General features: G+C 42.5%; 1 protein-coding gene across 1 annotated transcript; it reads left to right on the plus strand.

Moving 5' to 3' along the window:
- The first annotated feature begins 1871 nt into the window (after window positions 1-1871).
- On the plus strand, window positions 1872-26345 carry wnt4 (wingless-type MMTV integration site family, member 4). Its single transcript, XM_085776496.1, has 6 exons — window positions 1872-2548; window positions 21740-21821; window positions 22587-22740; window positions 22998-23129; window positions 23438-23580; window positions 24416-26345. The coding sequence occupies exons 1-6, from the start codon at window positions 2472-2474 to the stop codon at window positions 24884-24886; spliced, it is 1059 nt and encodes a 352-aa protein (XP_085632622.1). The 5' UTR covers window positions 1872-2471; the 3' UTR covers window positions 24887-26345.
- Window positions 26346-26526: the final 181 nt, after the last annotated feature.

A 26526-nucleotide genomic window follows, 5' to 3' on the forward strand; every position in this document is an offset into this window, starting at 1 on the left:
ATAAAGTTTGGCTGAACAGCATGACTTTGTACCGACTCGCCCACCAGCAGGTCAGCGGGGTCAACACAACAGAAAAGGTGAGACGTGTTTTTCTCTGGGTTTTGTTCTGGTCTCTGTTGTTTCTCTTTATTAGCGCCATTTGGTTCACACCTTTGTTAGTTTGATTGTGTGCACGTTTTAGGTTTAATCATAGATGATTTGTTTGTTTGACTGTGTGCACGTTTTAGGTTTAATCATAGATGATTTAAAATGGTTTAATTGTGAAATGTGACAAATATGACATTTCAAATTTTTTATGGTCATTATGTTTTCTCTGTTATAATGTATTTATACGGCTTGTGCATGCTTAATGTTTTTATAACATTAAACAGTATACATATGTTACTATATTAGGCTATACACCATACTCTATTTTATTACTAATATGATATTTGATCTGATATAATACAATATAAATGTTCTATAAGGACAGTTGTGAGATTTGAATTACTGCACAGGATTTGAGGACAATTACAACGTCTCCTATGAGGACATTTCACATGACTACACCTGTCAGTCATTTTCTGTTTATACTGCAGCCTCCACTTGTGTGTATTATCAGGAGGGGTTGACAGATACATTAAGTCGGCTCACATCTGTTATAAATCATTTCTGATGACACTTATGTAGCTTACTGTTTTAAATTGCTAAATTTGGAGATGGTAATTTAACTCTCATTGTTTTCCACTGTTGTTTATTTTCCCTCTTATTTTTCTTTTAACTTTTTCAAAACTGTATCTTATTTCTCGTCTTCTCTTCAGAAATTCTATCTCAACATTCCTCTCCATTTACTTTATCATTAATCTCTCGGTTCCTGCTTTACCCTTAAACTCCCCTGCACAATATAAGTGGAACATCTGTGCAACACCTGTATGATATCTCTGATCTGCTTCTTTTTTTTTTATCATTTCATACCAGCTAGCTACCTTTGCTGGTGCTGAATGAACATTCAACCTTCAGTCCAGGGCCACATGTCTTATGGCTGCAAAATTTAAAATAGAAATACTTGACATGTTTATGCATCTTTTTATACACCTTTCCCCATAATTCAGTCTGACATATTTGGTATATTTGGAAACTTTGGGATCCTCCATGTGGTTAAAAATAAAATCCTGTGGGTTTGAAGAAAAAATTTAATTTGTTGTGATGGACTCAGGCTGCGTAGATCCCTCTACAATAAATAACTAAAGTAAATAACTTTTTCCCTCTCTCTTTCCCATTGAAAATCTTTTGTTATGTAAATACTTTAAAAATATGATCTTACAGGCTCTCCACCTCAGCCCAGGATCAGGTGAGTCATATGGGTCCTCCATAGTGTTACATGAGGCCAGCATGGCCGCCTCACCTTATTATCCTCCTACAACGTTTTCATCAATCAATAGTGTGTAGCTGACATTTGTCATATTATTGGGATTTGCCGGTTTCAAATGCAGTCGTTTTGCAGCCAAGCTTTAAATAGCCTGTTGACCGCAGAATATTTGGTTGAGTGTGTGACAGAGAGAGTGAGGCGCTGCCAAGAAGCGTGTGTGTGTGTGTGTGTGTCTGTGTGTGTCAAAAAGAGCGTGTTTATGTGTGTGTTGGAGAGGAGTGGAGGGTGACTGGGGAGGGCATTAGTGAATGGCTGTGCTATTGCATCCTCCCAGGAGACCTCTAAAATACACACAAAGTCCCGTCTACACACACACACACAGAGAGAGAGAGAGAGAGAGAGTACCTTCGCAGCTCAATAAACCCGCCTCCTTCATCCCCTGAAAACTCCCATCTCTCTGCCATACCTCTATATCCTCGCACCGCCCCTCAACTAAAGTCAGCGCACACACTCTCTCCTCTGCCAGACACACCGACAGACGGTGGTGTGTGAGGAGGAGTCGTGCGTATTTACGCTCAGAGTGTGTGTGTGCATGTGTCGGGGAAGAGTTGCAGAGCCCGCGGCGCGCAGACAGGAGAGCCCCGCTTGTCTGAGAGTGGGACCCGGCACCGGGTGATAAGACTTAAGAGGAGGAGGAGGAAGAAGAAGAAGTGTCCGAAAGCTCGCGTTCATTTGGCTCCTGTTTGCCTGTCTCTCCACGCGCTCTCCCGGCTCATGTTAATGCGCAGCTGAGAAGGAAAGCAAACAAGTTGATTAAGAAGAAGGGTCCGATTCAGTCCGAGCGGCTCCAGAGTTGAGACCGTATTTTTAGCATCTCTCCTCTCCTCTCCCCCTCTCCCCGTCCCTTCTGAGTGCAGAGGGAGGGACGGGAGAACCGGGCGGACGGATCGCGAAGCTGCGCGCCTCCCCGGTGGCTGACCCACTGGATGCGGGATGATGATGATGGATTAACAGCCTTCTTCTCCGGACCCTGTCGCGCTTTTTTTTGTTCTTTCCTCGCCGCTGTCCAGCTCGGGATTATTTCAACTCTCACCGACACCCACCGCCCTCCCTTCATCTCGAGATGACCGAGGAATATGTTTTGCGGTGCGTCCTGATGCTCTGCTGTGCGCTCCTCTCCGCCAACGCGAGTAACTGGCTGTAAGTTGGACTTCACTCATCTAACCCCCATGATACCGTTCCTCCCGTTCCCCTCTTCACCTCCACTCATACCATTCACCTGTTCTCTTTCTCCTCATCATCTTCACATCGTCCTCCTCCTCCTCCTCCTCTGTCCTTTCCATCCAGCTCAGTGGCCGCTCAGGTTAATTGTTAACCATCCATACACATGCTCTCTCTCTCTCAGTCGCTCTCTTTCTCCCCCAGACTTAATAACTTACCAACACCACTACATCCCCCATTAAAAAAAAAAAAAAAGTCAACAAGTGAAAAAGCACATGTTCTTTTTTGGAAAGGCAAAGGTTTTACGCATATTGGCGAAATTTCATGTTCTTCATTGAAAATTGAATTTTGCTCATAAAAAATAACTTTTATGTATAAAACGAATATATTTAATGGCAGCTGGAAACATGTCAATGACGCCCCTGATGAAAAACGTTTATGAAGTTTTTTTTTTTGTTTTTGTTTCAAAGTGACTTTTGTCACCATGACGGCCCTCAGCCCCGTTAGAGCTGCTTCTCTGGGGGATCAAAGTTTGAGAAATGAGGAAGAGCCCTAGTAGAGAGAATTAAAATGTCTTTTAAATGCAAGCATTAAACGAGTTCATATTCTTGTAAATGGCAATAAAAAAGGTGAAAACTAACAAGTCCTTACTTGGCAGAGCTGTGGAGTTCAATTTTCATAACATTTTCTGATGCTTCGGTTTTCATATTTCAATCAACACAGATCAATGTAGAAAATTAGATAATGTCATAATTAAGGATTGGTTGGTTCAGCTGCATCTGAGCTTAAATAACTATTTTTAAAAAGTATCAAATTATAAAATGTAGACAGATGGAGGTAAACATATTTACGTACAGTGTAATATAACTGCTAGTTTACTGTGGGATAAGCCTAACTGTGGAGATTATGAAGAATGTAAAACTTCAACAATAAAGTCAGTAAAAGCTGACGTCAGCCTATGTGGAAATATTGCACTTTTCATTTATGAGTTCAGTTCAGGAGGATGGTAGATCAGTCAGACCACAGGAGTCTAGTTAAAACCCCCATAGAGGATATAACACACAGCTGAACTGCAGAGTGCCACCTCTTCCTGGGGCCGGTCGGTTGGGTCGCATGTGTGTGCCTGCTCTCCCAGCTGCCTGTGGGAGGTGGTTAGGTGGGTTTCTGCATTCCTCCGCAGGCTCCACTCCATTTTCTGCTGCCATTCATTCCTCTCAGCTTCGGCAAATTTACAAGCAAGCGCTCATCATTTAGAGAGGACCTTCCCTTTTCTCTTCTGCGGAATGGAGGCTCGCGTTGATATGAGTTACGACACGGATAAAGTTATTATTATCTGACACTGACAGACTTCCCTGCTGTTATAATCATCCTACAGAAAGCTTGAGTGGCAGTGGCAGTGCATGTTTACTTTCTTATTTGCATTTTTATTTCACCTCATTTCCCCAGTGGTAACACCTTTGTAAGTTTCACAGTAGGATCACTACAGGCTGCTATGTCTACATCCAAATAATACTGCTGATGGTCTTACTGATATTGTTGACAGATTCATCAGAATAAGTCAAATTAAAACCATGCCAAACAGCAGTGCCTGCCCTTGCTGAGGGTAATTGTGCTGTTTGGGGCTGAAGGTGTGGTGACAGCAGCACAGAGCAGGCATGTACAGGCAAGCTGCCGAGCTGCCAGTCTGCTCTGCGGGATTACACTGTTAAGGAAAGGCTGTGTGTGGGACTGTGTGGACTGAATCTGAGTCCTCAACACCTCCACAAATCATGTTTCCGTCTCACCCCCTGCAGAGCAGCAGCAGCAGGTACACTCAGGGTCAAAAGGACGGGAAGCAATTAGATCATTACTGCCAACAAGTGATGGCAGCTCAGATATATAGTGTATATACAGAGCAGTGTAGCACAGCAGGTCATATAACCTCCACATTAATACATGAAAATGCGTGCTTGCAGGTCGGAAAGATTTATAGCAGGCTTCGACTTTTGACCTATGTTTGCTTTAGAATTGGAGTCTGTAGTTTATTGCTGTAACTTTAAAGGTCCCATATTGTATCAAGTTAGATTTCCATGTTTTTTTTCCCCTATATTTATACTGTGAACGCATCAAAGCCCCAGTCCTCATAGAAACAAACACATCCTGTATTCAGGAACTAACCCTTAAAATGACACATCAGGATTTGTGTTACTTTGTGATGTCACAACAAGGTTTAGAGCTACCCCCTTCTGATTGGCTCAGTGACCTGTTGTTTCAGAGGGGAGCCTGAGAGGGATGTAAAACTACACTCAGATGGGTTTTTGGTGTTTAAAACAAACAACTGCGAAGAAGCAGATTCTGAAGCATAGAATATCCTCACTTTTACTCCTCAGGATTGGACAAGCCAGATGTTATACAGCTGTTTTCACAGGCACACGCTTAAGCAAATTCATCTTTGTGTGGAAATGAGTACCATATCTTGCGCTGGATCCTGGATCTACCCCTTTAACTAGGTCCACACTAAAGTGGAGTGTATTCTTCCCTAGTCCATGTCCCAGCCTTTCACCAGATTTGGTGCAAATTGTTTGGTACAGTTTGTGTAAACCTGCACACAAACAGGCAGAGGATGAAAAGTAGTATCTGTAGCTCTAGTTCTGCTCATAAACTGTATTGGGGAAATATGACATGTTATTATTATTTATTTGTTTTTAAATCTGCCCTGACTGATTATGATTTAGTTGACATGATACGGTTAAAGTGTTTCAAACAGCTCTCAGCTGCCTCACACTTCAGTTTAAACGGCAACCTGAACTGAACTGTTGGTTTACCTCACCTGTAGCTCTGTGTCGCTGTCACCTTTAACCCACGAGCCAGGATGTGATCACTTTTCTGCCGAGTCATGTTTGGTGTCCAGCTGCCGAACAGGGATTTCAGTGCTACTTTTCATTAGTTTGTCCGTCATCACCCTCCTCCTCCCCCTCCTCCTCCTACTACTCTTCCTCCCTTACCCTGCACCGACTGGTTCTGCTGCACCTGCACACTGCCCCAGGTCTGCTGTATGTGTGTATGTGTGGGTGTGTGTGTGTGTGTGTGTGGGTGGGTGAATGTTTTTGTGTGCATAACTTTTTTCGATGATGGAGTATGTAAGCTGGCATCTCCCTCAACAGTGGCAAACACTTAGTAATTATCCCACTGACTGCAAAAGAATGGCAGCACCACACACTGACACATGTTGTGTGTGAGTGTGTTCTACGGAAGTCCGAACGCAAAAGTGAAAATAAAAAACGTTTGCATTTTTATGTTATCTGAAGGTCACCGTTGCTTCTCCTACATGGTTGGACAGGGACAGTGAAGTTGGTATCTGCAACCTCACCACTAGATGCCACTAAATCCTACATTCTGGTCCTTTAAGTTAGTGGTTCAGGGACCCTGAGGGGTCCTTGAGGGGAAGAATGTATTATTATTATGGTCATGAGTAAGTTTCCACCTTGGAACTGAAACACTTCCTGAACTGTAACACTGTATCAGCCACAAGCTAACAAACACTATTGAGAGTCTCTCTGATTCTTCCCATGTTAATCATATTGATAATTTGCTATTTCAACCTTGCACATGCAGTGGTGGTGGGCGGAGCATAAGGCCAGATTCAGGTTTTTCATTGAGTAAGTACAGTTATCGTAGTGTTCATGCTTATAGCACCAGTATTTGATCATTTATGCAATGATTACTCATAAGTTCAAAGTATGGATTTGTCCTGTACCAAAAACCAAAAAAATGTGACATGTGTGACCGTAAATACAACTGAGGCTAATGAAAGCAAAGCCTAGTTTATGCTTCCGCGTCGCGTCAACGGCATACCTACGGCGTAGACCCGACGCCGTCGTTGAGCATTCGAAGTTCTGCGGCGAGGGAACGTGTTGCTTCCGGTCACAGTAAACAATCGTTGCGTCGACGCAACGCGTAGTCAGGATTTTTTGGAGGTGCGCGTCAGGCTATGGCATAGGGTCCGCGTAGGGGTCTGTGTCAACGCCGTAGCTACGCCGTCGCCGCAACGCAGAAGCATAGACCAGGCTTCAGTTATATTTACGGTTCACACTAATTGGTAAAAGTTAGCATGATACGCTAAACTAAGATGGTGGACATGGTAAATGTTGCACCTGCTAAAAAATCAAGTTCTCACACACGTCATATGAGCTTGCTGACAGACACGTTGAGCTCAAGGTTGTATCACTTACTAATAGAGGGTTTCAATTATTATGTTGAATGCTGAAAGTGAATCAACTGACTGTGTCTTGTTTCAAAATGTAAAAAAACAAAAAGAAGAAAAAAGAAACTCAAACACCAACCTGAGAAAATGTAATCACAGAATAATTACTCCCACCAGTGCTGTGGCAAAAGAAAGATCACATCTGGCATGCGTCTAGAGAAAAGACAAAAAAACAAAAGGCATTGCTCAGTTTCAATTATTTGTTTAGCTAAAGTGTCATGAATCTGCTCTGTAGAAAGGATTATAATCTTCATTTGTTTGTTTAGGAAAGCGTGTCTCCTTTAAAACCTAGAAAGAGTTGAGTGTTTGCTTTTTAAACACTTCGGTTTCACTGGGGAACACCGGGTTCAAGCTTAGATGCCATGTGCTACTGTCAATGTGAAGCAAAAGATGCAGCATGAGAAGAAGCAGAATTATGGGAATGAGTATGGCAGGGAGCATCATGTTGTCAGCAAATGTTCTGGTTTAGGCGCAACCCTTGTTTCACTGAAGATTCGGCCCTCAGCATTGTGGTCGTGTCACAATTGAGGTTGAGTCTGGCAACAGAGGGGGAGGCCACACAGAGGTAGGATACAACATGTTGTTTATGGTACCCAAAGAAAACAAAGCATATAAATGGGGCAGAGGTCAGTATTGTGTGTTAGGTGCAGCAAAGAGACAAAGGTGGTATAGGTTGAGGAGGATGCTGAAACCCAAAGGAGAAATGAGAATAGCTGAGCAAGCCAGTGGAGGGGTTGTCATGGTTATCATCAATATAACCCTTTCGGTTTCTCCCCATTTCTCTCTCTCTTGTCCTTCTGCTTTTCCGTCCGTGTGAGTGTGTATGTGTGTGTGATCATATATGTCCCAAACAACCAGGTGCTAAAGAGATGGCAGCTGATGGGTAACCAGAGAAAGCAAAGGCCTTGAGTACACAGTACATGCTGGCGCCTCACACGTCTTTTACACACTCTCTCGTTCACACACACACACACAAATGCACAAACACATGAATGTGGTAAAGCTTAGGCATGTTATTTCGGGAACTCTCGTCACCGCAGCAAGTACAATTATTGTGACACACTTTGGACCCACGGGGAATCACTTAGGACGGGCAGGTTATGACCAGGACAGCTCGAGGAAACACCGGGGTCACTGAAAGACGAAGGACAGGACTGAGAAAATTATAGAGACGAGCACAGGAGTTTTTTGGGAGCCATAACACTCGCTCATGCGGGCAATGTTGTAGGGCTGGAGTTCCTTGACTGTGAACAGCTGATTGCATTTCTGAATATACACGTCAGCTTCTGCTGGATGCTTGGGCTAGTGAGCAAGTTAAAGAAGGTCCTGCCTTAAAAGCTTTTGAAAATGTCTCGGGTGTAGAGGTGAGTGGTGGCATGTTGGACTTGGAGGAGTGGAGTAGGATCTGTAGGTGTAGCTGGGCAGAAGAGGCCAGTGCATGGGACTAATAGTGCAGTTAGCGGCCACTGAGGCCAGCTCTGCAACAGGGTGGTCACAGAAAAGAACCAGAATCAGCACAGACCTGAAGAAGAAACCCAATACGTTGAGTAGGCTTTGGTTGCATTCTCGGTCCTTGTAAGTTAGCTAGCTCTCGAAAACAAACACAGGTAAGGTAGCTGAGAGCTAGCAATCAGCTGACAGCAGCTAAAGGTTGCTGGAAATTTAAATCCAAAACCTATAGGCTACATTTGATCACTTTAGTGAATTTGTAACAGGTAGTCAGAGATATGATGGTTGGCAATATGTGGTTGAAGATACTGAGGTAAAACAGACAATATTGACTCATAGATTACATTGCTATCATTGGAACTTATTAAAGAAACAAAATACAGAAAAAAAACAATATTACAATTATGTTTTTATAAGATAGTATATAAAAAAATAACTCAGAGCTGTTGTAGCCCATCAGTCCAAAGCTCACTGAATCTGTGGCAACATTATCCCAACATTGTCAATGCACATTTCATCACAGGGGGAAACTTTAATATATTAATATTAAATATGCAAACTTTGAGCATTACACACATGATTGCATATATAGATTATGATGAATTCATATTTAAGGTTGTACTCAGTGCTTCCCTTAGAAAAGTAGAGACTGTGTTCAGTGGTAATGGTGAGATACAAGATGAGTAAAAAACCAGCCTGCAGATTAATTCTGACCTTGTACAGAGAGTTCTTTATACCTAAACTTGTGTATATCGCACAGTTTACACACGTGTGTTAACTGTGTAAACAGTAAGCTGGAGCTGTGTATGGTGCATGTTCAAACCTGCCCACTGTGCATGACTGATTTCAACTTTACAGCAAGCTTATCTTGTTATCTATCAAGCCCAATGTGAAAATAAATACAACAATTAGATGCCAGAAAGTCTTAAAGTTGTCAACACATTCAAATATCAAAGTACATACTGGACCTGATCCCAATAAATGACCTTACTCATGCTTATTATTAGTCTTCTTCTACCTGATTAAGTTTGGATTAACGCAACTTTTTAGCCATATGCAGTATAGCTTTAACCCCTTTTACCTGTTGCTAGATATTTGGCTCACACGTGGACTGTGCTGCTGAGTCTCCCCACTCTCTCTGTGTAATAACAGAGCCAGCAAAGAAACTCAGATGAACAGATTGTACCTGAAGTGAGCAATGTTACTGATTTCTGTATCTTAGGTTAGGAATTTGTTGCTGGGAAGTTTGTTTATTTTAAAACTGTCAGTGAGCAGCAGCATTTATGATCCATCAATCAATAATGGTTAATTATTATTTTAAACCGAGTGCACAGAGTTTGGAAATACAGAGGAGGTTACAATAATATGAAAATCAACTGGAAATTAGTGTCTTATTAAATGCACATCATAGACACCATTGGAAATTGTAACATAATAAAGGAGTGACAGGTGAGTTTTGTGTGTTACATCTCAAGTTAGACAAACATAGCTGATTGTTTGAATGGGATCCAGTCAGTCAGTTTGATGAACAGGTGACGAGCATTGCTAACCTTACTCCACCACTATTTCCCTTTTCTCTCATCCTCTCCCACATCTTTTTCCTTCCAAAGGATTGCCATTTCCATCTGTGTCACAGTGACAAAACTAAAATTAGGGTCTACTCACATTAAATGCAAAAGGTCAACCTTAAAATCAAGTTAATGATAAATAGCTGTTACAGCACAACATCACATGGAGTGTTGGTCTGAGGGTAAAAGGCATCGAACTAAGTCCAACAGTGAAATGACCTGTGTTTTTGTAGTTAATGACCAGATGACAACACCAACACACAAGCAACAACCTGAGGGATCAGATGAGGAAGCTGCTTTTTTTGGCATCATACAACATCCTTGTAGAAATGGTGACAGGTAGCTCAGGAATCAGCAGCAGCCAAGTCCTGCATTTAGAAACAATCAGCTGTTCACAGCTATTGTTTCCGCAAGAGCTGCAGACCTCCAACATGGCCTCCAGAGAGTGTGTTTCATCACCTGAAACATGACAGAAAGCAGGATGAACAATCAGAGGACAGTGATGTTACAACAGGCTGTTGGCTGGAGTCGGATGAGCCTGTGAATATAACACACACACACACACACACACACACGTTAACTGGTTCGTAGCCTTTTGGGGCCGCAGCACCAACACTGAGCAGGAGGTTAATTTCATGGCTTTTACAGCCTCTCTCCCTAATGTGTGTGAAAGTGTGTTTTTGAGTGTATGTGTGTGTGAGAGGGTTGTGGTGTTGGCAGAGTGTGTTATTTTTAGGGGGAAATGAGCTCTACTGGAGCCAGCAGCATAAAAATACACCCAGACACACGCGTGGACACACACACACACACACACACGCTCACACAAATTACTGATGTAGTGTGAGCTGGCGCTGCTCAGGCCAAGTGTTAATTGAACTCATCAGGTAGTTTTCACTCTCTCCTTTAACTCCTTCCCGTCTCATCACATGACGCTCTCTTCTTCCTCCTTTTATTGTTCCTTCACTGTCTGACTTTCAATGATTTACTCTGCTCCTTTTTCCATTTTCTTTCCCCTCACATCCTCCCTCCTTCTTATCTTCCATTCTTTCCACTGGAGGTACTGTCTCCCTCTTACTTTTATTTGTCACTGAATACATAGGAACAAGGCTATTTTCAGTACTATGACTCAAAATTAGATCCACGCACTCGCCCATTATTACCACCACCAACTGCAATGACTCTGTCATCAGTGTTTTGTTTTGTTTGTTTTCATGTTTTGCTTCATGAACATTTGAGGAGTTTTGCCTATCATGATTCATGTTTTGGTTTTCTTTTTTGTTTTATTAAGAAATATATTGATAGTAAATATACACCCAGTCATTTGGACTCATCACTCTTATTTTTCTCTCAGCTTTTTTAAACTGTCCATAGTAACACAAGATGAAGGCAATGAGACATGTGAGTAATGGTATCTCCTGCTGAATGACATGAAAACTTGGGCCAATATGCAATATTTTTTATCATGGCAAAAAACTCACATTTTATTCCAATGTATTTGCTTTGCAGTGTTGCCATCCGCAGGCTTTAAGACACTGGTATATGTATATTACGGTATGTGTATTGATATACTAATATTGTTAAAAAATACAATTGAAACAAAAATTCTTCGGCATCACAGTCTTGGGAGGCCCCAGACAAGTTTATCCCAAATTATTCTGCAACATGAAGTCCAGATGATCAGAGAGGTTCACTGGTCTGGTACTAAATTCAGTTGCAATCAGGATTTTAAACCTGATTCATCCTCATCCTCATCCTCAAACATGGAGCACAAGATTTATGACATTTAACAGACAGAAATCATAAAGAGAAAGACAGAGGACTGAGGGCAAGGGAGATGGGTGTTTGTCGGTCAGATGCTTTATATTACCATGTAGAGACTAAGAGACTATTATTATTTATAATGAGTCACAGAAAATGTACTGTAACATACAAACAAACACACAGACACAGGTAAACGCTCATGAGACAAAGTAGCTATAGCCTGCTTTACCATTCACAGTAGACCTGCACAGAGCAGCCATAAGCTAGTGTGCAGGAAAACGTTTTTGCGATGGTTGGCCTCAGTCTAGATAAGGAACTGTATTTTAGGGACAGCAACTAAACAAATTCGTTATAGTTCATTAATGAATGGTGCTTGTAGAACTGTTTGTATCTTAAACTGAAAGGACCTGATGCCACAAAGGGAGATGACACTTTCTGACTGTCACTTGTCTTCCATAAAGATGTAGCGTCAGGGTGGTTTATAACCTCTTACATTGTAAACAACGACATCAGAAGCTCTTGGGAAGTTCATGGACTTTAAAAGCCTTCACACCCCGGTCATGGAGACTCACCTGGTAGAGCACATGCCATGTCGGCTTCGTCCTTACTGCAGCTGCCAGGGGATCAGATCTGACCTGTTGCTCTTTGCTGCACTGTCATTTCCTCCTTGACGATCCTGTTTTTCTCAAAAAAAAAGGCAAAAATGCTGACAAGAATAATAATTATAATTAAAAAAAAAAAACTTAGCACGTACTTTCAACAATTTAAGGCAGAAACCAATCTCCCTCATGGATTTGTAACTTAGTTAAATCAAGACTTAGAAAAAACTCTGCTGTAAATTGAGGTTCTTCCGTATCAACTCCCTGCCCAAGTAACACGGAAAAGCTGTGACACATCAGGAAAACTTGAGGATGTTTGTTGTGATGTTCATTGCTTCATGTTTGAAGAAGAGTAAACATGTGTAACCAAGAGACTGTGTTTAGATACCAGATAAGTGAAAACCGGTCTTAGAATTAATACTAAACTTGTACGGAGTTCTTTATACCCACAAACTTGTGTACAACGTGCATTTTGCACATGTGCATTACTTTGTAAACAATAAGCCGGAGCTGTGTATGGTGCATGTCCAAACCTGCCCACTGTGCATGACTGATTTCCACCTTACAAGCTAGCTTATTATCAAGTAAAGTGAACATAAAAATTCCTTGTGAAACGATAAGCAAATTCATCCCTGATATGCAAATCACAGGTCACTGTGCAGCTCTTTGTAGATTTCATTTGGTGTTGTGGTTTTTGAGTCAGCACATGTGCTCTGTAGTGGAGTCTCCCCAGTCTAATCTATGTAACAGACAAACTACCTGTCCTTGAAGTGAACAAGCCACTAGCAAAGAGACTCATGGAACAAATAAGCTAGAGCATTCACTAGGCGTTCTGTGGCAATTCTAAAGTATTAAGGGGAATTTACATGTTGTTGTTACAATAATCTGATAATGCTCGAAGACGACTGACCAGCCCTGGTGCTGCCTCACCAGATTTTCAAGTTATCTTCTGGCTAAGACTTGGGGAAGCGTATTGGATTTTTGTGTAACATTCTCAGAGATTGATGTTTGATTAATTGCCACTGAATTTGCAACACACATTCATTTACCTGCCAGGATGGATTGTAAACGTCTTGGTGGCACCTTACTCATTGTGTAGTACTGTAATCAGATCAGTTGCAACTGCAAAATCAATGACTGCTCGGGCTGCTACTGCTGTGGTTGAAATCATTAATATATTTGCATATTACCTTGAGAACAAAGAACTGCACCCCTGTGAATGGATGACATTTTCCAGAGATTCAGAGACTTGATCTTGACTTGATGCACGTCTGTCATCTTTGTCCAACCAAACCCAGCAGCACCAATCCACCACAGTGACTTTGGTGCTATGATGACATTTTCTTTGTAGCTTATGTGACAGGTACACAGGTCAGGAATCAGCAGCAGCCAAGTCCTGCATTTAGAAACAATCAGCTGTTCACAGCTATTGTTTCCGCAAGAGCTGCAGACCTCCAACATGGCCTCCAGAGAGTGTGTTTCATCACCTGAAACATGACAGAAAGCAGGATGAACAATCAGAGGACAGTGATGTTACAACAGGCTGTTGGCTGGAGTCGGATGAGCCTGTGAATATAACACACACACACACACACTCACACGTTAACTGGTTCGTAGCCTTTTGGGGCCGCAGCACTAACACTGAGCAGGAGGTTAATTTCATGGCTTTTACAGCCTCTCTCCCTAATGTGTGTGAAAGTGTGTTTTTGAGTGTATGTGTGTGTGAGAGGGTTGTGGTGTTGGCAGAGTGTGTTATTTTTAGGGGGAAATGAGCTCTACTGGAGCCAGCAGCATAAAAATACACCCAGACACACGCGTGGACACACACACACACACACACACACACGCTCACACAAATTACTGATGTAGTGTGAGCTGGCGCTGCTCAGGCCAAGTGTTAATTGAACTCATCAGGTAGTTTTCACTCTCTCCTTTAACTCCTTCCCGTCTCATCACATGACGCTCTCTTCTTCCTCCTTTTATTGTTCCTTCACTGTCTGACTTTGAATGATTTACTCTGCTCCTTTTTCCATTTTCTTTCCCCTCACATCCTCCCTCCTTCTTATCTTCCATTCTTTCCACTGGAGGTACTGTCTCCCTCTTACTTTTATTTGTCACTGAATACATAGGAACAAGGCTATTTTCAGTACTATGACTCAAAATTAGATCCACGCACTCGCCCATTATTACCACCACCAACTGCAATGACTCTGTCATCAGTGTTTTAATTTATTATGGTCACGTTTTGCTTCATTAACATTTGAGGAATTTTGCTCATCATTTTACTGCTTTTGACACAGAACAGCTTCATATGCATAAACACACATTATTGTTACTGTAAGTCATAAGGTAAACAGCCTAGACTGTATTTCAAATCAAAAACTGTCTCTGTCATTCAGTCATCATATATTTTGGAGGAGAAAATCTTCCAAATGTAGTCTTACCGGTTCTGAATAGGCTACTAATGATCAAAAGAAGGGTTAGATCAGGAGAATCAGAGTTCAACGCATTTTAAGTCTTTCTTATTCACACTGGATTTGACACAGGTTCATAGGTCTTTCTCTTATTCCTCCAATTATATGATCTGAACTGAAATCTGTGTTTTAATGGCGAGAGATTTGCAACATGTAAAGGACATAATACAGTCACAGCATGAGGTGGAACAAATACAAGGACTTTATGTATTTACACTGCTCAATCCCCTCATTGCTGCTTCTGCTGCTTCCTAGAAAGTCTGCATTGGGTTCAAGAGTTTCACCATATGTTAAAACAGGTACAAATAGCATGCACATCCCAAAAAAGGTAATACTGGGTGCTGGACCAAAGGATAAATATGAGATGAAGAATAGAGTCTGCACACCAGAAGCTGCTCCTTGAAAATATAATAAACCTGAAGTTTCGGGCACCTGCCCTTCATCAGACATGAAGTAAAAAAGTGGAGCCCCTAGGGTCACCTGATGCAATCAGGTGTGATCAGCCAAAGTGTGAACAATAATAACCTAATCAGAGGAAATATAAGTCCATGCATGTTCATGTCATTCAAATTCATTATAGCATCAGTACAGTATGTACATTATAAGCATAGGGAAATACATGCAGAGGTACAATGCAAGAGGGTACAATACAATGCAAAGATAACAGAATACCAATATACACAATTCATTAGGAAATATTTAAGAGAATCTGTGCAGGTGTAAGACCTGAAATACACATAACTCACACACAAACTTTAAATATCACATGAGGTATGGACAATCATACACTCATGTGGTATTAAACGTAAAAAAAAAATAAAAAAAAGTTCTGTAATGGCGTCTCAAATAGCTAAGTATCAACAACACAGCAAGAAGACAAATGAAGAGTAACCTGAGAACATGGCTCGCACAGTAGTAGCAGAAGACAATATGCAACAACAGACCAACTACTGAGGAGACAATGTCAACACAAGTGGCACATTACTAGACATATAAAAATGAGGCACACAAAGTCAACACATCACAAAAGCCATGTTCTCAGGTTACTCTTTATTTGTCTTCTTGCTGTGTTGTTGATACTTATTGGTATTCTGTTATCTTTGCATTGTACCCTCTTGCATTATATCTCTGCATGCATTTCCCTATGCTTATACATATACTGTACTGATGTGCTAATGAATTTGAATGACATGAACATGCACAGACTTATATTTCCTCTGATTAGGTTATTATTGTTCACACCTTTTGTTTCTCACATCTGATGCATTAGGCTGTAGGGGCTGTATGGTGCGTCTCCACCTTTTCACTTCATGTCTGCTGAAGGGCAGGTGCCCGACATGTCACGTTTATTAAATTTTCAAGGAGAAGCTTCTGGTGTGCGGACCATACAGTATAATGTTACAAAGGTTTCTGTTCAGATCAGACCTGGAAACATCTTCTACTTGTCGCAAAAAGAAAATTTATCAATACAGGTTTCAATAATTTCCAGCTGTCTGTCCGGGACACACTGAACAGACAGAAAAACAAACTTTCTGGTAAGAATAGTCTCTCTTCAACTGCCAGGACAGTGACATCTACAACTAAAGGCAGCATCTGAAGGTAAACTGGGAGAACAGCACCCTCTAGAGGTCACTGCATGTTTTGCATACAGTAGGTGTCCACTGCAGAGGGGTCAGGGAGGGTTAGCTCAGGTCACACTCTTCTTTAGGAGCGCTTTAAAGCTGCTGCCTGCCTGCAGACTCTCCCCCCGACTGAGGCTTTGTTGTTCATGTGTTTGAGAAATCAAGCCTTCGCTTTTGTTCAGTTTCACTTTCCTTGTGGCGCTTTGTTGGTCTGAGACTGAAGGAAAATATTGTCAGTGCTTGTTGCAGTCTGATAGCTCCTGGAAGACGTGTGCACAGAGGCTGAGTAGAGAAGACATTTTTGAGACTCTTGCTCGCAGCTCTCCTCCTCACATTTCCCATTCACACTATATTTACCTGTCACTGTGTACCTCCGCTGTGTGCTCAGTGCTGGAAAGGTAAACATAAGGATATTTTCATATAAATACACATTAGAGATGATGGAGGCGGAGAGAGTGTGCTACAGTTTGTGTTATGCGTGTGTGTGTGTGTGTGTGTGTGTGAAGTCTACTGAAGCACATTACTGTCATGTAGTGTGTCCAGCCTCTATAGCCCCTCTCTCTCTCTCCACTGCTTTTTCTCCTCTCTATGAAGCCAAATGTCACTTCCTCTATAGTTAATAAAAATACGTTCTTCTCGCCAGCATGTTGAATGAAAAGTAGAGACAAACCCAGCGTTGTGAAACACTGATTGGCAGACAAGGAAAAGCATATGAAGAAGAAATAAAAGGCAACAGTGAGCAGGGTAAGGCTGAGGGATGTTAGCACCATGTTAGTCAAAGTTACTGACTCTGATTTCTGTCAATTAAACACACTGAACATTAAGATATCTATTAATTATGCTTGTTTTGTCTGACAATGTAAATCATTCCATATAAAGTCCATTTAAAATCAAACAAAATGTTTAAAAAAGGAGCAGTCTCTACATTTAGGATCCCAAATCTTTAATGACTTGATGATTTAATGATAGGCTTATGGTAAATATGTTTGAGTGATATTTTAAAATCCACACCTCGTATCTTTGTATTTAAGGAAATAACTGCTACAGCTAAAAGACACAAGCATTCAACAAACCAGATAAAATATGTTAATTAAAAAGCTTAACCATACTGATTCACCTCACTGATGTCTGTGTAAAACAAATCTGTGTAAAACAATTTTTAACCATCGAAAAAAAGTCCTGTGATGACAGCATGTGCTAACAAGACAGACCTGAACTCATCTTAAAGGTCCACTGGATCGTTTTTCATGACCTTTTTCTTTAAATATATTATTCTTATTATTAAAAAAGGTATTGAGCTAATCATTAATCGTTCCATTAAATACTTTTGTCTTACAGCAGTTACAGTTTTTTATATAAAAAATGCAGTAGTTCATATTAATAATTGATGAAAATTGTTCAAACCTTTGCATGGGTTTCACAATTTTTAAGAGATCCTTTATTTCCTGTCTAAACAACAACCTGCGTCACAAGTGTCTCCTCTGTTTAGAATTATCTCTTATTTTCAGTTTCAGCCTCCCATGAGGCAGTAGGGGGCTCCGGGTGGGAGGTATGGAGCATTCCACCTGGACACTAGTGCGTTCGCAGGCCGTGCTGTGTTTGTGTTGCATTACACATCGCAGCCTTCACAAGATCGCTGGCTCCACTGGGCTTAGGCCCCTGGGATTTAAGCACGCAACCACCAGAGGCCAGAGAGAGAAGAGGGAGAGGAATGAAGATGAGATGTGGGATGATGGTGTGTGTGTGTGTGTGTGTGTGTGTGTGTGTCCTGTCCTTCTATGGATTGACTCCTCTGTCTCCTTGTTGAGGTGTTTTGTTAACCTCGTCTCTGGGAAGTGAAGGGTACACACAGCAGAATGAACAGATAAAGACAGACGGGGCTGAAAATGCTCACACACACACACACACACACACATTCACCCAAGGTCCGTGTTGAAGTTTTCCCACACACACTAATATGCAGAAAAACACCTGAATAAAAGCTTATCCAATGTTTATTAAATGTTTCCAGGGTGAACATCAGGCCAGTGGGATGCCATCCAGCTGTTTGTGTTTTGGTGTGTGCGATTGCTGCTCATCAGAGGAGGAGCAGCTTTCGGGTTGTTGTCGTCTATTTTCTGTCTGATGCTCTCCCAGCTGGACGGCGTGGCCCTGAACGCAGCCTCCCTGCCCAGGGCGACGCTGAACAACAAAGAGGGATCAAACGCCGCACATGGCTTTGATGAAAACCTCGCAACTGCAGTGGAGCAAATCAGAGCAGGGCAGAGCTGAGTTGGACTGGATCCACACCAGGAGAGAGGGAGAGGGAGGTTGGGTGGGTGGGTGGGGGGACCTGTTGATTTAGGGGGAGAAATTAGAGTGGGTCTAGCCCCACCCCCCCCACTCCCTCACCCCCAAACACTGCAACTTCATACTGCAACACAATACACAAAACACCAACATGCAACTGGCTAACAAAGTATGTGTGCAGAATGAGTTTAGATTGGTTGTCAGGTTATTATTATTCTATATGACTACACTTTCATTAGGGTGAAAGAGTGTGATGCTACTGTTGGTGGTACTTTCTCTCTCTGTCTGTCTCATCTGTATTTTGCCTGACCTGTCCTTCTCTTTTCCTCACATGAAACAAAGCGTTTGAAACAGTCTGTAAAACTCAGCACTGATGTGCATGTACAGCACAAAAGGTTTTAATGGAAAATGAGATGCCAATTCATACAAGTATGGAACAGCAATACTATTCATTTGGATGCGTTAGCATTTACTTGTGAGGCTCCTTTTATCTCTGTTGTTGGTCTCTCCCAAGGGGGCAGTTGTCGGTCTGAGAAGTGAAGCTCACTTTCGCATTCAAAAAACTGCAATCCTCTCGGCTGCCTCTGGTATGGGGGCTGGTGCCAGAAAGCAGCATTCTCCATAGACCCCCATGTTAAAGTCGCCGATTTTCCATCCTCAATAAACATGATCAAAGCCTGGTGCCATCACCACTCTGAGGGGGGTGAATTTTTTTTTAACTCTACCATTTTACTATTATTAGGTTTAAAATTCTCGCCAATTAGGGCGCGGAAACGTTGAGCGACAGGTCCGGAAACCACTGCTTCGAGGCCAGTGAGCGGGTTCTCGGCCGGCCAATCCAACATGGCGCTGTTCAGGCCGCCATATTTGAGTCACAAAAATGACTCCCCAAAACCAATGGGTGACGTCACGGACGCTACGTCCATATTTTTTACAGTCTATGGTCTCTCCACCATCCACTGTGGTTACCAGCTGGTCTCCAAATGTTATTTGTGGATAGGCCTGTCCTGTCACTGCCTGTAGATAACTGCCACACACAACCCTACAGCATGTCAAATTATCTGAAACATCACTTTAATCACTGCTTTAAACAAAATGTCAGGAGTTTCTGACGTGAAAACGCTACAGGCGAAGGATGGGGCCTCGGTGGTGCTTCCACTTTATGAGAGAGTGAGGTCACCCCAGAGGGTGGATCTGAGCGGATGTGGCTGAGATGTGGTGGAGTGGGAGAGAGCGGGGTTATCACAGCGATGAGTGGTAAATACTGACACTGTCTGGATGGGAAGAGAAGAAGGCGGCTAATGAAAGGGGCAAGAGAGAACGAGATTATCTGGACTGTTGAGAGGAGGAGATGAAAGAGCGAATGGAGAGGAGGAGCTGTTTGACCTCTGATGTACTAATTATACTGACACATTTACAAATAGTATTAAACACAGCACTTGTGCTAAAAGTGCAGTACTTTTACCCCTTTTAGCATTAACACACATGGAGAATTTAAGATGCTGAATGTAGCAACCAGCCGAGCTTTGCAAAACGAGTTCAATTATCAGGTTGTCATACCGATCGATTCAGTCCAACGGTGTAAATCACCAGTGGTATGACATTATGTTATGCACTACAGTTTTGTCAATAATCTGACAGCAGAATTCTTTGCAATCTGGATCTGTGCCACGGTTTGATTGAGACGGGCAAACAGGGCTTTACAGAGGTATGTGTGGTCTTGGGAACTCATAACCCAAGACTCATAAAACAAGCTTGAGAAACCTCAAGGAAAAACATGTCTACTTGTACGGAATAATAGCCTGAAAGTTAATTTTGCTGGAATTTGCCTTTATTAAGAGCCATTTTGATATTCACCATCTGCCCATTGTACGGAGGAGTCCGCAAATACTGAGTTCATATTTTTATATTATTACACGTTGGGTTATCACATTTATTACACTTGTCCCCATCCCTTCAGTGCTCTTGTACACAGTTGTGCTGCTGCAGTTTTCATTATATGAACCTCTGTGACTTTCATGTACCACTTTACATCTTAATACATTAAGGATTAATTAATATAATTCAGTTTTGGTTTAATGTGGATATTTGATATCCAAATAAGACCATTACCAGACACAGCACTTGTTTTACTGGAACAAACAAGTACGGTCTCTTCACTCTGGTGCTGGTATTGGCTCCCTGTAAGATTAAGATAATTCACAATGATTTTAAAATGTTACTATGACTTTAAAGGCCTTATGTGACCTCAATCACAATTACATCTAAGCTGTCCTGGCCTGGTATGTGTGGAAGGAGCTTCGCTGGCTGCCCCTATAGGTCGAACCAGTTAGATCCTCTCCATATTATTTGATAAGCAGCTATGTTATTCATGTGCTTTTATTCATGTTTTTGTCTGCACTTTAACGTTTGTAAGTGAAGCTGCTATCAAAATAAAGTCACTTTATATCGTCAACATAAAAATCGATCTCAACAAGAATAAGAGGTGATAAGAATTAAGTTTCAGTTTCAAAAGCACAAATGTTTCATTTTCTTTGACTCAAGTGCTTTCAGATATGATGTGTAGTAATAGAAACTGCACTGGAAGTAAAGAATTATCACCTCACTTTGTTTAAGAAAAACTCTGATTTTATAGACTCAACATGTGTGTGAGGGGAGCAGCACATGAGCACGGCTGCTCCCTCTGAGGGAGACTCGCTTACAAGAAAATGAGCCTATTTCTGTAAGGTGCAGCTGGGCGAGGAGATATGAGACTGAAGTGACGTGAGGTGGATGTGTGAGGGTCACGGCATCCAGACCAATGCCATTTTCTCAGATTATATGTGTGTGTGGGGTTGTGTATGCAGGATATCTCCCTGACCTGTCTGGCCTGGAGGTGGTGTGTGTGATAAACCACTTTCCCTCCTCTCAGTGTCCTCATTACCAGACAATTATCCAAAACATTCCCACGTCATGGGAACTAACCCTCCTCAGACCATCCCTGCTGGTGTTTTCTAGAAACTGTGACAGTAACAGAGTCAAAGTGATAGTGGAGTTACTGCATGTTGACATCAGATTTTTTTTTTTTACATTAAAAACTTTTCTTTGCATTTTTAGAAACAAAACTGTAGTAGTGCTGCACATTAATGAGACTGTTCTGTTCTGTGTGTGTGTGTGTTTTGTCAGGTACCTGGCCAAGTTGTCGTCAGTGGGAAGCATCAGGGATGAGGAGACGTGCGAGAGGTTACGAGGCCTCATCCAGAGACAGGTGCACATCTCCACTCACAACAATAATTTATTGTCAAAAGTGTGTGCATAGCTCTTTTCACAAACCCCTGCTACACAATGAACACAAACACACCTCGTACAACTTGTGGAGGCTTTTCATAGATGCACCTTTTGACTGTGTTGCTGTCAATTCACAGCACACCCTTTGAAATTGACAGTTACGTTTTTACCACGGTGAATGGAGCAGGTGGTGTGCAGAAAATCAAATTTCCTTTTTTTTTTTTTTATGGTTGTGCTGCACTGACTTATGTCACTGTAGGCCACTCCTTGAACTAACAGACATATGATAAAGCTGTTAGCATACTTGCAGGGCCGTTGCTAGGAATTCTGGGCCCCCTGAAAGAATACTAAAGTGGCCCCCTGCCCCCTGACTTTTCCACTTTTTTTATTATCATTTTTTATTTAGCCTACTTTGTTTTGACGCTAATGCAGCATTACTATGAGTATTAGTCAGGGTCTTATGCAGAATAAATCAGTCATACAAATATTAGACTATGGGGTTTTCTGTGGGCCCCACTGGTCGCTGGGCCCCTACAATTATCATCACCTTTCTCCCCTATACAACGGGCCTGCCTACTTGTGTTCATTAATAAAATGTCCTGCTTCATAATGAGGCATTAAGAATCTCATCTTTGCCTCATTTATTCACCTGAACATTCACAGAGAGGTACAGAGGTTCAGTAGTTTAGTTTGTATGTGTGCTCTGACTGAGGCTGATGCAGCTGTTGTGTGACTCCGTTTCCAGGTTCAGATCTGTAAGCGCAGCGTGGAGGTGATGGATGCTGTGCGTCGTGGAGCCCAGCTCGCCATAGACGAGTGTCAGTTTCAGTTTCGTAACCGCCGATGGAACTGCTCCACTCTGGAGACAATGCCTGTGTTCGGCAAAGTGGTCACCCAGGGTAAGATTATACACCGCAGCAATCCCTGTCACAAACATTTTATCAGTCAACTCAAATATGTCCAAATATCTTAGAAATATTGTGACATTTTTTCGTTTGTTTCCATTTGTGTTGGCTCCCCCTGCACGTTAACGTCTGGGCTCCTTTAGACTTTAATACAAACTGCTTTTTTCAATTCAGTATGAGAAGCTCCTTTCAGCTGCATAATGAAACAATATGACTGTGTTTGTGCATATGTGTGTATGTGTGTGTACTAGGCACCCGTGAGGCAGCCTTTGTGTATGCCATCTCAGCAGCCAGTGTGGCGTTTGCGGTCACAAGGGCCTGCAGCAGCGGAGAGCTGGAAAAATGTGGCTGTGACCACAATGTACATGGAGTCAGTCCAGAGGGTAGGTCTCTCTTTCTCTCTCTCCCTCTTTCACACAAACACACACATACACACACACACACACACACATGCAAAGGAAACAACTGACCCAGTACCTTTTAATACAATAAATGATGTGACATTTAAGTGTTTATTTTATTTCGAGAGGGCTAAGCTAGACTCTTACAACATCAGCTCTGGGGCCATACATTTATACAATGAACCACCAACACAGAAATAAAAGTTTGTGTAAATCAGCGTTCAAGTATCATGTTTATGCAACATTTAAAGAACAAAACAGGAAACCACTCTTCTGGTATCTCATCGCAGGGTTCCAGTGGTCGGGCTGCAGTGATAACATTGCCTATGGAGTGGCTTTTTCTCAATCCTTTGTAGACGTGAGAGAGAGGAGTAAAGGCCAGTCCTCCAGCCGGGCTCTCATGAACCTGCACAACAACGAGGCTGGCAGAAAGGTGAGTGAGAGGAACCCTTCTGCAAAATGCTTTGCACCTTTGAGTGTAAAATGAAGATGATTGTTAAAGCTGAGAACTGTTTTTGAAATTAGCTTAGTTTGTTCAAAATGATCTTGACATAGATTGTTGTATCCTGTAAGTGTGCAGCAGCAGGAATACTGAGAGTGGAAACTGACAGTGAAAGTAAATAAGTAATTTGAGATGTAGATCGACATACATCTACATAGGCCTACTGATAGAGATATTTGGGTTAAGTGCAAGTTAGGTTGCAGATACTTAGGGAAAGTCAAAGTCAAAGTTCAAGACAGTGAAGATAAGTCATTTAAGCCCCTAAACCCACCATCGGGCCCAGAATGCATTAGAAGCAATACAGTCAACAGGCCAGTGGGTTAAAATAATCCTGATTAATGTGACACAAGTCTAAAATAATTCAATTAAACTCTGAAGCCATATGAGAGACATCCAGTAAAGTCTCCAGTCTGTTAAAGAAGAGCTTCTCAAACGTTTTCGCGTTAAGGACCCCAAAACAGAAAAAAATCAGACCTCAGACCAGGATGAAACTTTTAGATGTTTTATTACATGAAATGTTCAAAATCCACAGTCAAAATCAGTCAAAATTCTGCCACTGTGTTACTTATGGAAAGAATTACTGTGAAAATCAGTTATTCTCCATTTGCTGCTTCTTGCTGAGGGTTTGTGGGACTGGTATCAGTCGAAAAGTTTGCTGTGAGAATGAGCACTCCATGTCTGAAAGATGTTGGCATCCAGAGCAGTTTGTCTTTATGCATATGATGCATCGTCTTACCTCAGTGTCTGTTGTTTGGCCTCTCCACAGGCCATCTTGTCCCACATGCGTGTGGAGTGCAAATGTCACGGCGTGTCCGGCTCCTGCGAGGTAAAAACCTGCTGGAAAGCCATGCCGCCCTTTCGCAAGGTGGGCAACGTCATCAAGGAGAAATTTGACGGCGCCACTGAGGTGGAGCAGCGCAAGGTGGGCACCACCAAAGTCCTGGTGCCTCGCAACTCCCAGTTCAAACCTCATACAGATGAAGACCTGGTCTACCTGGACCCCAGTCCAGATTTCTGTGACTTTGATCCACGCACGCCGGGCATGCTGGGCACCGTGGGCCGCCAGTGCAACAGAACCTCAAAGGCCATTGACGGCTGCGAGCTGATGTGCTGCGGTCGCGGCTTCCAGACGCAGGAGGTGGAGGTGGTGGACAGGTGCAGCTGTAAGTTCCACTGGTGCTGTTACGTCAAATGCAAACAGTGCCGAAAAATGGTGGAGATGCACACTTGCCGGTGATGGACGTGGGGGCACAGAAGGCGCTGCTGATGAACACAACAAACGCCCCACACTCTTTCTAAGTCACCAAGGCTCGAGGGAATCCACCCCACCCTCCTACTACTGGTCAACGGAAACAGACTGAGTGGCTGAGAGGTCATCCGATTCATTTTATGCCACCGTAATGGATATCAGTAGTTAATGCATGGGATTTCCTACAAGGCTACAGAGGCAGTTTGTTTCTTCTGAAGTAGAGAGCATCTTTCACTTTCTGTCTCCCTCCCCTCACTCTCATGTTTGGTTTGTCATTGATGCTTCTTATTTTTGTAATGTTTAACTTATTTTGTTGAGACTGAGGAGACTGACATAGGGTGGGGGTGGACTCGGAAGGAGGGGACAGACGAGTGGAGACTGGGGACAAACTGGACCCACGGGTGGCCAGATGGGTGGGTGGGGATTAAAGGGGTTAGGGTGGGGTCAAGAGGAGTGTTGTTTGCCCTCTGTCCTTGCTGCTGCTGCTTTCGGTGACTCACTCTGAGTGCTGGATGTCATAAAGGGAGACGCCAAAATCTGTCGGAGGACGGACTCGGAACAACAGAGAGGAATGAGTCACAGACGGACTCTCTGTGATTCTCTTCCTGAGTGTACATGGCTGTGCTGCGCTGAGGTTTCACTTGCTGTTGACTCATTTATTTTGCCCCCCTGCAATGCCCTGATGCTGCTCCACTCACACACACACTCACTCACTCTCTGTGCGTCAGAGGGAGGACGATGATGAACAGGTGAAAGCCACTGTCCGCTCCTTTCTGTCTTTTTTTCGTCAGCCAGTTGCCCCGGCAGGTGGAAGGGCCGAAAGGACTCGTTGCTCATTAAAATGACTCCAAAACAACAACCTGTACTCATCCATACCTGCGTAAAAAACAGAAAAAAAAAAGAAAAAAAAGATTTGTTGTTACCATTTCAAACCATCTTATTGTGAAAATTTGTCGGGTGCTCATTTGGACTGATGTTGATCTGGGCGTCCTCCTGCATGTCGCCATCTGCCAAACGTTAGTTGGCTTAACGCAGACACACGGTAAACACAGAGACATGCATGCACCAGCAAACACACACCATGTAAACACACACCAAGGGGTCTGCCAGAGGGTTGCCGAGCATGTTCGCCATGCATGATGACTGAAGCACTTTCTCTCCAAGCGCACATAGAGCCCTCGCCCCACAGCAACAAACCTCCAGCCACATACTCAATTATCTCTCTCAATCTCTCTCTCACACACACACATACACACATACACAGTTTTGCCATGCCACTGTTGGGACTCTTGTTGTCTTGTACCACCACCATAAAGCCAAGCTTTCCTATAATAACGTGCTATCATTATAGAGACATACTGTAGATCTGTAAAGACTTATACACTGAAGAAGACTATACTGCCTATGAATGTATGTTAATATGGAATATATGCTGTGTCAAAAATGACTGTTGTGGATTCTTTCAAGACAAACTGTGTGTGTGTGTGTGTGTGTGTGTGTGTGTGTGTGTGTGTGTGTGTGTGTGTGTGTGTTTGTGTCAGAGAGCGAAAGAATTCCACGAAAACAATGTTGCCCAGAAGGAAAGAAAGAAACGTAGGGGGATAGAAGGATGGAAAGTGAAAGAGAGC

The sequence above is a fragment of the Trachurus japonicus genome, chromosome 5 (assembly GCF_045865225.1).
Source record: "Trachurus japonicus isolate A0001 chromosome 5, Traja_1.0".
NCBI lineage: Eukaryota > Metazoa > Chordata > Actinopteri > Carangiformes > Carangidae > Trachurus > Trachurus japonicus.

What these genes read in the sequence shown, in the direction of transcription:
- wnt4 (XM_085776496.1), top strand. Translation starts at nt 2,472, where the DNA reads ATGACCGAGGAATATGTTTTGCGGTGCGTCCTGATGCTCTGCTGTGCG. An exon ending in GCCAACGCGAGTAACTGGCT is followed by an intron (nt 2,549 to 21,739) that starts GTAAGTTGGACT and finishes GTGTTTTGTCAG; the next exon opens with GTACCTGGCCAAGTTGTCGT. An exon ending in ACATGGAGTCAGTCCAGAGG is followed by an intron (nt 23,130 to 23,437) that starts GTAGGTCTCTCT and finishes ATCTCATCGCAG; the next exon opens with GGTTCCAGTGGTCGGGCTGC.